At 38.9% G+C, this 13,665-nt stretch overlaps 1 protein-coding gene across 1 annotated transcript in view; it reads right to left on the bottom strand.

Annotated features, from left to right (window-relative positions):
- AATF (apoptosis antagonizing transcription factor) overlaps positions 1-13,665 on the bottom strand; it is a 75,979-nt gene that overhangs the window by 22,754 nt on the left and 39,560 nt on the right. Inside the window, exons 9-10 of the mRNA XM_081115667.1 lie at positions 2,835-2,902; positions 926-1,006 (exon numbers count right to left, since the gene is read on the bottom strand). Of these exons, the coding sequence (XP_080971793.1) occupies positions 926-1,006; positions 2,835-2,902 (149 nt within the window). The remainder of the gene's footprint in view (positions 1-925; positions 1,007-2,834; positions 2,903-13,665) is intronic.

The following is a 13,665-nucleotide window of genomic DNA, read 5'->3' as shown; positions in this document are numbered from 1 at the left end:
TCTCAACACATGAAAAAGTTTAATTTCTGCAAAGTTATAGAAAAGTAAGCGTTTCCTGATAAGTTTTGTTAAATATTCAAACAGGTTCAGTAAAGTTGTTGTGAAATCTGCTTCTCTGAAGGTATTTAAAAATGACACAGATCCACATTTGCCCAAAGGGAATTTAATGACAGGCAGGTTCTAATAATGATGTGGGATTAGCCACCTGCCTAAAACTGTCCTAACACAATGAGATTAAGATTTTTTTCCAATGTGCACCTGAATTACAAGTAGTTTCTTTGACACAGAGGTTTTGTGTGACTGATATTATGTATTATATATAGTTACAAGGACTCTAAGTCTAAAAGCATAGAAATGTCACTTCCTATTCTTACTCCTTTTTTTCTGTGTATTTATAAGACTCCTTAAAGAGATCACAGGGTTGAGGGTTTTCAGAAATTTCTCGGTTTTCTCATAAAAATTCTTTCTCATCTCATTTAAGCATATTGGAAACATTCTCTGGAATCTTTATATCTTTTTAGCATACTGTGTACACGTAGAGCATCATGAAAATAAACCAGTATAATCCTGTTCTAAATAAGACTCCAAAATAAAATTTTTATATTGTTCTCTAGAAATCACTGTTTAAAACCAAGACAATTTTAACTACCTTATCTTGTTTACTTAGTATTTCTCTTTCAGAGAAAGGCAGATAGTACATAACCACCCATTTACAAGAGTAGCACAAAAAACCCCTAAAACCGTATTTCCATTTTAGAGTAAGGAAAACTGAGTTGAAAAAAGTCTCACATATTGTTTCAGTTATTTTTCTGATCTTTGAAACCAGAATCACCAGAAGAATAGAAAAATGACATAATAGACAAAATGCAAGAGAAGAGAAATGGTAACATAACATGCTGAAATTTTTTTCTAAAAAGTAACTCACCGAAGTTTCCTTCCTTTGCTGGCTTTTCTATCTACTTTCTTGTGGATTTTGCTTCGTAACTTCTGGATTGCAAGCCACTGCCTGGGAAATTCACAAGCAATGTTATGCATCATCACTAACAGAAATAGTTATACGTATTGACAAATTGGAATTTTTCCCACTAATAACCCTGCAGAAAGAAATCATCAACCTACATGAAGTTCCTCAAGACAGTCTGGAGCCAAAGCGGCTAATCAATTGAAGAGGATCTGTGCAATGGTAAAAAAACAAATGGCAGCTGGGAAATTCTACAGCAAATTTGGTTAACAATGCTCCTTAGTATTTGGAGTTGCTGTGACAAGCACTAAATATACCAGTCTGTGGAAAAACCCAGCAAACTGAGTACAGCTGCTTGGGTTTGCTTTTAATGTTTTAGCTGTGCAGCAAGTTCTATTGCTAATACTGCAAATTGTGTGATTCAAACACATGAATTCTTTAAATCTAATTTTGCCTTTGTTAATTAAGCCAACTGCTTTTTCTTGTGCTTTCCAATTTTTGCTAATTTTGAAATAATTATCCACTACTGATACCAGTTTTACAGTCATTTTATTTATTTTTTATTTAATCTGTAATATTTCAGAATGTGTTGCTAAAAGGTAAAGGTTCTCCTCCCCTCTCCCCAACATCATCTCAATACCACTGTCATACCTAAAAAAAGTTAACAATAATTCTTTACTATCAAATATTCGGTCAGTCTTCAAATTTCCCAGATTGTCTCAATTTTACAGCTGGTTTGTTAGAGTCAAGATCCAAACAAGAGTCACATATTCTGCAGTCAGTTTAGATGAAAAGGAATTAATTTTTCAAATAAAAGATACTGGGCTTAGAAAATCTTCATAAATTGCTCATATGAACAAATGTGAAAAAACGAATTGGGAAAAACAGCAGCAGCTCGTCATCTTACCTGATTTATACAATGAAAACTCAACGTCAGGAAAAAAAAATCTAGGGAAATCCAATTACCGTAATCTTAATATAATCTTAATTACCATAATCTATTTTATTGTAAAGTGAGATAAATGTACAATATAATCACCACTTAAATACAATTTGCTCTATCACATTAAATTTATAGTGAGCAGCTCTCTATAATATTCCAGAGAGACACAAAATACCAACAACATCCTATCCTAAAATTCAAATGTTTTACTCAAATAAAATTATTTCGTCAACACAAACTTTTCATTGCATTCCCCAAATGCTTCTCTGCACAGACTCCCACTCTGGCACTTGCAGCTTTTGTTCCCTTTCAGGCTTCTGCAAATTATGGCTCGTGGCTATTTAAATGGACACTGTTCACTAGGTAGCACTCGAGGTGCTCTTTTTCTTTTCCAACCACAGGGTGACACGCCCACACAAGGGCCTTCCTTCACCACTTCACATGCTCCCCTGACGTCTGGGTGATGCTGCCACGTTCCATTTCTAATCGTGCTGAGGCTTTTACTGAAGGGTAGAGGTCTAAATCAGGGCACACTCTAACAAAGCAGGTTCGGCTATGAGCAAAGGACCTGTTGTGCGCAGCGCCACATCTGACAGCTGAGAGCACACATCTGGGGTTGCTTTTTGTCCACTGGTCAGAGATTGATACAGATACAGTCACAACCCAAATCAGTGAGCACAGAGCATAAAAAGGACTCTGAAAAACAAACCCTAGAACAAACACATATCTATCATCTCTTATTCAATCTGCATGTAAGGCAATGTAGGGTAAACAATTAAGGTTTCCATCACATTCTCTTTCTAGCTCTTATAATCTTACTCAACTTTAATACAGGGCCAATCATTGCCTTGGAGGCAGAATCCAGGGGAATCAAAGGGAGAAACTATTATGTAAGCCGCTTGCATAAATAGAAAGCCATATCTAAATTACCTTCCCATGGCCACCTGATCATTGGGATCCAATGAGCTGGTCTTCCGTTCTATGAGTTCTCGAAGGAGCTAGGGGAAAAAGGAAAGCAACTGATTTATTTATCACCTCCCAGCACCAACTAACTTTAAAAGGGCACAGTAGGAATTCTGAATGGCACAGCGACATCTCTAAAACTACAATCAATAAGGGACAACCCAGTGACAGGAGCATGACTGAAATCCCATTAACCCTTTCATATTTATATATCTTTAAAAAGGTGGCTAGAGCAATAGCTGAGAACAGAAGTCCATTTGGAAGAATTATTGTACTGCAGTTCATTTCAAATGGATCAATGAGTCTGCAACATCCCCTTCATTGTTTTTATGATTAGTTTTGTCCACCTCATCGATATCAATGGAGAATCTTTAAAAGGTCAGGTGGGAAGGGCTGTGTGGCAAAAAGGAAGATGCATCAGCTTTTCACCAATAGGATAATGGTACATGGTTAACTTCTGACCTCTAACCCCCAGCAGTCAGGAAGGTCTTCCTCAGGCAAAAGCCTTTATTATATATAATTAAAGGTGTGGACTTCATTCTCTTGCTTTCCATAGCTGGTACTCTACCCTACTAACTATTAAGTGATTTAACTATATGTGACATCAACACATTCACAGCCACAGTAATTTTAAAAGGGAACCTAAGGAAAGACATATGTGTGTACAGCAAATACAACACAAAAAACCAGTCTCTAATCCTATACAATTAACTCCATGGGAACTCTAACCTACTCTCCTCTTGGTCCTGGGTAGAGTCCACTGCATGCAATCAAAGCCTAAATCTACATCTTTCCCACGGACCTGAGCATTTGCATTGGATCTTAAAGTCCTAGGTAAAGAGAAGCAATGGATTTAAAAGGTCAACATTCAAGGAGGAGAGCTTTAAATTACAATAACAAAACTGCAGATCATTTCTCCTGTACAAGCGCTACATGTACGCAGGGAAATGGCAACAGAGGTGCAAATTCCAAAAATCTGAGAGAGATCTATGGGGAGACACCAAAATAAACTAGTTCCTGCTAATCATCTGTCAATAATAAGGTTTGACTTTAAAACTTGTCTCTCCACAAAAATAAGTAATTGTTTCATAGGTGAGGCATGGCAGCAACATAGATATTTCACCAAGTTAAATAGCTGAAGTTTGTGGGAGGGACAAGAAGGAGGAATAAATTCCTATGAAAGTAGCTCATGCTCTCATTTTCATTTGTTTATGTAAGCAGGCACTGGAAGAGGTAAAACAAATTTATAAAAATATTCATTTCCATATAAGATTAATCTTTATAGCAAAAGGGAAAAGGATAGCTCAGTTGCAATTAAAAACCTGCCTGTGATGTTTTCTTCATTTGCTTAGTTTGGACATTATTACTACAGCAATTATGTTTAAAATGTGGGGACCAGAGGCCACTGGTTTATTATCACCAGAAAACAGCAAGCTATTTCTCTACCCTGTTTATCTGATTGATTCCCAACACCTTTCTGGCAGCCAATCTATCAGTTTATCTCTCCTACTTCATCACAGTCACTTCTGGCAGCTAAATACAAGATCCAAATCCAGTGTTACACAGACATACGACACAGTAAACCTATGTAACGCTGCTACTCTGTAAACAGCTGCCCTTAAGGCTGAGCAAAAATGGGCTTCTGGTCCCTAGTCAATATGCTGTCAAAAGCAAGGATGGGAGGGAAAAGGGGGAAGAGGGTAATAATAAAAAAAAATTTAGATAAAGAAGAGAAAGAAAAAAGGAAATAATGGAATGACTGCATCTCACTGCCCTTACCTTATTCTAGCCACATAAGAGATTACAACAACCGTTCCTGGTTTTCCTAATCGGCTCTGATCCCTTGAGACTAGGGCTGTCATGGCCACTGGGAGCAAGTGCTCATGGAAGGCTGCCCCCGCACAAAAGGGTGATCCTCTGGAAGAAAGCCCCATATGCCCTTCCCCAAGGCTGAAAATTGGACTGCACAACTGCAGTGGATCCATTACACTTGCAGTGGCCTCAGCAATTCAAACGGCAGGTTGGTGCAGCGTTTATCTTCCAGCACTGTGCACTTTACATATGCTGGGTTGCATTGCACTACCCAAGTGCCTTGCATGGCTATTCTTAGTCATTCGTGATTAGGGAGATGGTTTTCTTGGTCTGCCTGGCCAAGTCTAGCTTATTCAGTCCAGTATTTTAAAAGATCCTGTTGTGGGCAAGGTAGGAATAAGAAAGTAGCAAGAAAATATAAGTAAACCATTCCCATGGCCATTACTATTTCCCACAGCTATCACTATAACTGGGTTTAAATTTAATTAGGAAAACTGCTTTCAGAAAAGTTGCAGGGGAAAAAAAAATGAAGCTTTAGGGGTACTGCTGGAGAATTCAATTTTGCTTCTCAGTTCAATTTTTATAGCTGAACTTTATGAACAAACTTTTCCATTAAAATTTGGGTTTCGGTTACAGTTATTGGAGCTTTTAATTTTGACGATGACACAATATTTGTAATCTTCTCTGAGAATCGGGAAATGGAGAGGTATGTGAAATATTTGCACTCTAGCCTATTATAATTCCTCCAGAGAGTCAACTCAGAGAAGCTTGATTGTTTCTCTAGTTCTAGGGGAAAATCATAGATGTAGTTAGGTTTCCAGGTCAGCCCACAGAAACCTATTTAACCCATAACAACATACATGAGGAATAGCACCGCTAGTTCTACACAACATCTAATCAGCATTTATAATACCCCGCCTGGAAAAATGCATGCCAGAATCAGTTAAAAATGGCAGATTGAACACATTAGTTTATCTCTTCTCCCTCTCAAGCCCTCTAAAAGACAGTAGAGGAATAAAATAAATGTATTAACCCACAAGAAAGAAGAGAAAGGGAGAGCTAATGAGAGCAGATTTTCATAAATTTTTCAAAGGCAGTCAGGAGATGAAGGAGTAAAAGGAAGTTATCACTCAAGTGCCCAGAGGGAATAAAGGTGAGGGTGGAGCTAATCAGGCCCACAGAAGCCCTGTGAGGCTGAGCTCTGGAGGGGCAGTTACCATGACCGGCGGAGACGGGGCTGGGGGCAGAACTACTGGGTCTTCTCATAATCCCCCACAGCCAAGGGACTAACCCCCTCTTACCACCTCCTCTTGCTGGGGAAAAGAAAGTTTTATTCTCTGGAAAAACTGAGCCACAGAAGCTCCAGACTGAGAAATACGAGGCACAGAAGGCTGGGATGAGGGAGAATATCACCTCTGCCTCCTCCCGACACCCTCTGCACAGAACGCCAGCACCCAGGTATAAAACTGCCCCGGCAGCAGAGCAGAGGAGGAATCTTCCAGGGACTGCATGGCTGATCCCCGTTCTCCCCAGAAAATAAAATGTCCGAGTTCTGACATTTGAGAATATTCCAACCAAAAGAGTTGAATTCACGGCACGATTATAAAGGAGCCAAAAGGCTATGGTCCATTTTCAGAGATACTTTTGAATGTCTTCCTCTTAAATATGAAAACACAGTTAAGGATCACCAGCATCTAACAAAAGCCTCAGACATAGACCAGACCAGAGAGAAAAGAAAGGGACTTAAGAGAGCGGGGGGGGGGGGGGGGGGGGGGGGGGGGACACGACAACACAAAAGAAACCTTAGATGGAAGGGGGGAGGGGGGACTTACAACACCCTCAAAGAAGTGAACGAAGACACACTTCCATAAGAACAGGATGCTGAGAAAAAAAAGTAAAACAAGAAATTAAACACAAACAGAAAAATTTCAATTTCAATAGAATGACTGGAAGATAAATGTACAAAAATCTCTCAGATATAAAAGAAAAAGGCAAAAAGATAATATCCCCTTGCTTACTTGTGAGAGAAGAAAAATCTGGAAGACAATCCAAAATGTCACACATCTGACTAACAAAGGCTGGGAGAACATTATTTAAGAAATAAAGAAAATTTCCCAAAATTGAAGGACAGGAATGAGCCTACAAAGATCTAGTACAATGAATGAAAAAAGATTTTTCCCAAGACACATCATTGTGAAATGTGGAACACTAGAAGCAAAGAGAAGATCCTAAATGATTAGAGAAAAACAGGTCACATATAAAGAGGGTGACCGCATGTCCTAGTTTACCCCCTAGAGTCCTGGTTTATGCCTGCTGTCCTAGTATTCTTTCAGGCAAGCACCTCAAGTGTCCCAGATTTGACAAGAAATTATATAGTCATCCTACCTATTAAGGAATGAAAGTCTAAGTGGGATTAGACATCTCAATAGCAATAGCAGATACCAGAGGACAGCTGAGCAATGCCTTCAAAGTTTTGAGGGGAATGACTTTTAACCTCAAATTCCATACACAGCCAGTGTTAACCAAGTATGAGAATTACTTACATAAAGACATTTTCACACATGCAAGGCCTCAACAATTTACTTTCCACACACTCCTTCAAAGGCAGGTGTGCTTCAGTAAGATGGGAGCGCACAGCAAGAAAGACAAAGAATGAGATGTTAAGACACAGGTCTAACTCAGGAAAGAAGCTAAGGCAGGTCCCAAGACTACAGATGGCAGTGGCCCAGGGAGCAGCACTTCCAGAAAGGAACAGAGTCCAGGGAACTCTGGAGGAAGGTCCCCAGGGGAAAAGGCAGAAGGAGGGGGGAAGTGATAGGTTATTTTATATACTCGAGGCATTCTGAGTAAGGGGGGTGGGGGGTGGAATACCAAGAGATGCGTAGAAAACTAAGCAAATCATTTAAAAACAGGCAGTATTAGCTCTAGGAAAAAACAAATTTGTGAGGAAATGTAATCACAGTCTATTACTTGTGAACAACATTTATTCAGTCATAACAGTGTAAACACTGACTGGTTTTCACAAAACTCTGACAATAATGCACCCGGAGAATGGAGGACTGAGTGTGGAGGGAGGGCATATAGGAAAGCTAGGGTCTCACTACCAAAAGTCAAGAGATGATTTGATAAATGCCCAAATTGATAAATCAACAGTGTATATATTATTTTAAAATATGTAAGTAATTAAGAAAACAACTAAAAGTATAGGAAGTTTTTACCCTTCAGGTCTTCTTAGAGCCCTAGTATTATAACATTCCTTAGGCAATGGAGAAACCAAGAAGAATTTGTCAGTATTAATTTAGCAATGCCCAGAGAAAATAGTATAGATGTTTCTGAAAAATATTCCCAGGCTGCAATCTCACACTGAGAAACTTTACAATTCCTACAAGGGGAAAAGGGACAGGAAGATTGAGGAAATATTGATTAAAACCCTTAGGAATATTTTTCTGTTTTCTAAACATGGCAACACACTAGAAATAACACCGATGACATTTTCATTTGCTGCAGATAATGCCAATTGTTAACAGCTCTGAGATATAATTCACTTATAACTCATCCATTCAAAATGTGTATAATTTAGTGTATTTTAATAAATTCAGAATTATGCAATCATCACATTTAATTTTTGTACATTTTCATCCCCACCCCATACCTATTAACTGTCATCCCCAGGATACCCTATGGCCTTAAGCAACATATCCCATGGCCTTAAGCAACCACTAATCTTTCTGTCTTTATGATATGCCCATTCTCAACATTTCACATAAAAAGGATCATACAATATATGGCCTTTTGTGACTGGCTTCATTGTGTTAGTACTTCATTCCTTTTTATGGCTGAATAACATTCTATTGTATGGATATACCATATTTTGCTTAACCATTCATCCATTGAGGGACCTTTTAGTTGTTTCCACTTCATGGCTATGCTGCTATGGACTGTCATTACAAATTTTTGTGTAAAGCACATGCCTTCATTTCTCTTGGGTATATACCTAGGAGTGGAACTGCTAGGTGATGCAGTTACTCTAAGTTTAGAATTTTGAGGAATTGCCTGACTGTTTTCCAAAGTAGCTGCACGACTTTACATTCCCAGCAGTGTTTGAGAGGTCCACTTTTTCTATATCCTTGTCAGCACTTGTTATTATCTGACTTTTTGATGACAGCCATCCTAGTGGCTCATCTTTTTATGGTTTTGACTTACACTTCCCTGATGGCTAATGAGGTTGAGCATCTTCCTGTGCTTACTGTCCATTTGTATATCTTCTTTGAAGAAAGGTCTATTCACATGCTTTGTCCATTCTTTAATTAAGTTGTCTTTGCATTATTGAGTTGTAACAGTACTTTATATATTCTAGATATTGGTCCCTTATCAACTCCCATTCTGTGGGTGATCTTTTCACTTTCTTGATGGCATCATTTGCAGTAGAAAAGTTTTTAATTTTGATGTAGCCCAATTTTTTCATTTGTCATTTGCGCTTTTGGTGTTCTGTCTAAGAAACCATTGCCTAGCCCAAGGTCATAAAGATTTACTCCTCTATTTTCTTCTAAGAGTTTTATAGTTTTAACTCTTATATTTAGATCTATAATCCATTTTGGGTTAACTTCTGCATACAGTGTGAGGCAAGGGTCCAACCTCATTATTTTGTATGTGGCTATCCAATTGCACCATTTGCTGAAAGACTGTTCTTTGAATTGTTTTGGCACCCTTGTCTAAAAGCCAAGTAATTTTTAAAGCATTTGGTTTTATGGCCACATATTCCCTGGCTTTCTGAATTTGTGACCCACAGTTATTGATTCGTACCTCTCAGGCTTCCATGGCTCATAGCCACAGATGCTTGAGATGGAAAAAAACTTGAGGCAACCCTCTATTTCACTTGCTGAGTCAGGATTTCTCAAACTCCCTCCCCAATACATAGAGAGCATGTAAGAGAAGTGAAGTCAAATCCTCTTGCATGTGTTTCTGTCCCTCTGTTATTGAGAGATTACAAAAAGCAGACTCTCGGGCTTGGGTTTGCTCTTCCCTCAGCTTCCTCTCTAGTTCCCACAAGAATTCTTGGTGAAAATATATCTATTTCTGCTCTGCCTTCTGCTTTATCACCATTTTTTTTTTGTTCCCAGCTCTCTCATCTTTCAAATTATTCCCAAAAGGAGTCACATGCAATTTCTATATGCTATATTTGAAGTACACAAAAAATAAATCCACATATGCTATAATTTCAAATAGCTGGGAAGAAATTACTGTACGTGCCTATGTATGAAACTGCCACAAAATGATCCACTCCCCATAGGTAACTTTTTTGTTTCCTTTCCACATTGCCACTCATTCCTCAACCAATTTATACCACCACAGTATCTCTGCCTCCATTATTCTACCAAAACAAATCATGCCAAGAACTCGAGGTCTCCACATCTAATGGACATCTGTCATGACTCATCTTACCACACTTCCTGAAGCAGCAAGTGACACCGGGTATTCTCACCTTCCTAAAACTGTTTCCTTGGGATCTCTGAAGCACCTCTTTTGCTCTACTCTATATTCAGCCAGCTCCTCTACCCAAACGTTAAATGCTAACATTCCTCAGGAGTCAGCCCCAAGCTTTCTTTTCCTCTCACTCCATGCGCTTTCCCCAAGAGCTTCATTCTATTCTCAAGATCTCAATGACTTAAGTGTTATCCCTGGAATACCTTTTCCATCTTATGCTCAATAGCTAATCTATCTCCAAGTCTTATATATGTGACCTGCTAATTCATGAATCTGTCCATTTTTCTCTATCTCCCCTGCCTATACCCTAGGAATGGCTATTATTTTCTTCATTCCACAGATATGTATTGAGCACACTAGGAAAACAATGAAGACTGAAACAGACATGGTCTCACCTGTGTTAGTGTAATTTCCTCAGTAAAATCTGTTCTTGTGCCTCCTCCATTTTGTTCTCCTCACTATAATCAGAGTAATATTTTCAAAATGCAAATATGCCAGAAGATAAAATTCTTATTACAGCCTAAAGGCCCAACACAGTCTGGCTGGCCCCTTATCTATCTCTCCAGCCTAGCCTTCCGCCTCCGCACTCCAGTCCCACCAGCCTTTTCTCTGCACCTGAAATGCTCCCAGGCTCACTCCCACCACGGACCCTTTTCTGCACACGCAGCCCTAGAACAAGCGTCCCTAACCATTTACCTGCTTGTATCCCACTCCTTCTCCGCCTCGCCATCCCTTCCTCAGGGGGAGCCTTTCTTACAAGCAGCCCTCCACACGCACACGCACTATGTTGCTGGTGTAGTTAATTTACATGTTATTAGTGCATTACTTGATTAATGTCTACTTCCTCTGCTGGCTGGCTGCTTCACAGAGAGCAGAGCGTGTATCTGACTGTGCTCATCACTCTATCCCCTGCACTGGCCCACTGAAGGAGCTCAGTAAATATGTATACAGAGGGGGGAAATTATTTTTGGGAAAAAAGATCAAATATTTGTTTACTTTATCACACACACACACATACACACACTCCTTGTCACTGTTCTTAAACAAAAGGAATTATATTATATAATACCTTGACTCTAATCCAGAGCACAACTATCCACCAAAGCAACTGAGGAGTCTACTTGTTTTTGTCATTACTGTCATCAGCAATTCCTCCTCTCCTTCTAACGTGTCTTACATAGAACTGGGTGGTTTGTTTTAAGTGGGTGAGAATTCTTTTGTGTGTTTTTTTTTTAAACCATCCCAAGAGTACCTGATTTTAAAAAACAAAACAAAAGCTATTTAATCCAAATGAATGAAAAGATATTAAAACAGTTCTTATTCCTTTACTGTTAAAATAATGTAGATCTATCCTCCCTCTTGGGTCTCATTTCCCAAAGGACAAAATTGGTTCTTCTCAGGGAAAGAAGAGAAGGAACAGATCATTTGTACTTCCTCTAACCACCTCCCATACTCTGGCCCTTTCTGTAGTAAGTTTGAGTTGGTCCTTTTACTGCAAGAATGGTGTCTTGACATTTTTGTAATAAAGATCTGCATTAATTTCAATATAGTGTTTTCTATTTATGAAATAATTTTGTCAAATCACAGTTGCAGGTTTCCATCTTCCATTTCCTAAAATCTAAGACAGTTTTCAATTGCATGTGTATGTGTGCTGCACAGTTCAATATAACTGTGAATATCTGCCAACAAGTCAGAAACACTGTGGCTTTGGAGTCTGGCATATTGGGGTTTTGAATTCCAGCTATGCCCCTTACTAGCTGTGTCATTTGGGACAAGTTATTTAACCTCTTTGAGACAGTTCCCTCATCCATAAAGTGGTAACTATTGTACCTTATAAAGTTGATTTCGGATTTTAAAAGATGATAAAAGTAAAGCATTTAGCAAAATATAAGGATTCAATAATTAGAAATATTGTCAGCATCAGATAATAATACTCATAATCCCCAAACCCCATTTAGGACAAAAAAAATTCAACACCTTCCATAGCTGAATCACCACAGCTGCTAACAATGAACAAGTACAATAATTCTATTTTCCTTTCTATTGATTTTCAATAGTAGATAACAAATAATAAATAAGATATGAAATGAAGGAAAAGCAAAATGGAAAGAAGAAAATATAAAAATAGTAAGTCAATACTTGAAAAATATGCTATTATTTGCAGGACTTTCCCAAACTAGACCATGAGAAACTGGAGCAAAAGTGATCTTCTCCATTATCATTTATTCTATTTGAACACCTAACTGCTATTCTCTTTCTATGACCTGCTCCTACCCCCGCCACACTCGGATAACACAGTTCCCTGGACCTAGAGGCCCTCCCCCTCAATCTCAACCTATCTAAAAGCCTATCTATCCTTCTTCGAAGACCTAGATCAAATGCCATCTCCTCCTCCCTGCAGCATTTTCTAAGTCTCCCAAACTGTTATTAATTTCTCCCTCTTCTGAATTCTTTCATACCCCCTCACCAAGCCTTCCAGTTGTTTGTGTTTATGTCACCTCTTGCTTGGCTGTAAGCTTCCTGAGGGCAGGGCACAGTCTGACTCAAATTCTTACCACCCACAGAACTCTGCACACTGCCTTGCACGTATTCAACAATATTTCTAAAATGAAAGAGTCAGGTAGCAAGCTGTCTTCTGGGCCTTGTAATCAGGACGAAAAGCATCCAACTTCTGCAATGGCAAGTACAATATTTACAAGAAAAATAACATAGGAAAGAATGGTGGAGAATCGGGATGTATGAATAAAATCCAAGTGTATCTTAGTGCTGACGTCACAAATAACCTGCTTTGGTTACTAAAAATAAGGAGATGTACAGCTAGAGGCTGCCACTGAAAAAGTCAGCCTCCCTGCCCCACTGCCCTTGGTCTTTAAGGCTTTGATTAGTTTCCCACTGTCTGGTTCTGCCTCCCCTCCAAAGCTGGAGCTAAGGCCCGTGCTTCGAAAGGGAAGAGAAATTCATTCACTGAATAAAGTAACACTGTTTTCTCAGCACAAGTTCTAAAATATTTCAAAGGCTATAATATTTCACTAGGCTTGGCCATTTGGGTTAAAATGTATTCGTCAAAACAGGAAACTTTCTCACCAGACCCCATATATTCCGTTAGGCATGACAGAGAGTGTCTCCCAAAGTCTAATTATTAACTAGAAGTGTAAGTAAATCACTGTCAGTACTGGGATCTGATGTATGAAGACAGGGTAAGACCTGGGCAGTGCGAATGCTCAGGAACTTCTTTTTGCCAATTTGCTTCTCCTTTCTTTTTCCTACAAATAAATGAATTTTACAAGGACTAAGTGACTGCATTAAGCCATCCTTCCCAATCCATACCAAAAGTAACAATGTATAGAAAGTGCTATTTTTCAGAATTCCCAATGGCTCCCATTTCCAGTTATTCTGTCCCCTCATCACGATGTCCTGATTGTCTCTTTTTTCCTTCTTCTGTCTATAACAAAGGTGGGGGAGGGGTTATATATTCTTTGGGACACCAGCTCAAACAAAGACA

This window comes from Miniopterus schreibersii (assembly GCF_964146895.1).
Source record: "Miniopterus schreibersii genome assembly, chromosome: 16".
Lineage (NCBI taxonomy): Eukaryota > Metazoa > Chordata > Mammalia > Chiroptera > Miniopteridae > Miniopterus > Miniopterus schreibersii.
Note: the sequence above shows the minus strand (reverse complement) of the source record. Positions and strands in the feature narration are given on the sequence as shown.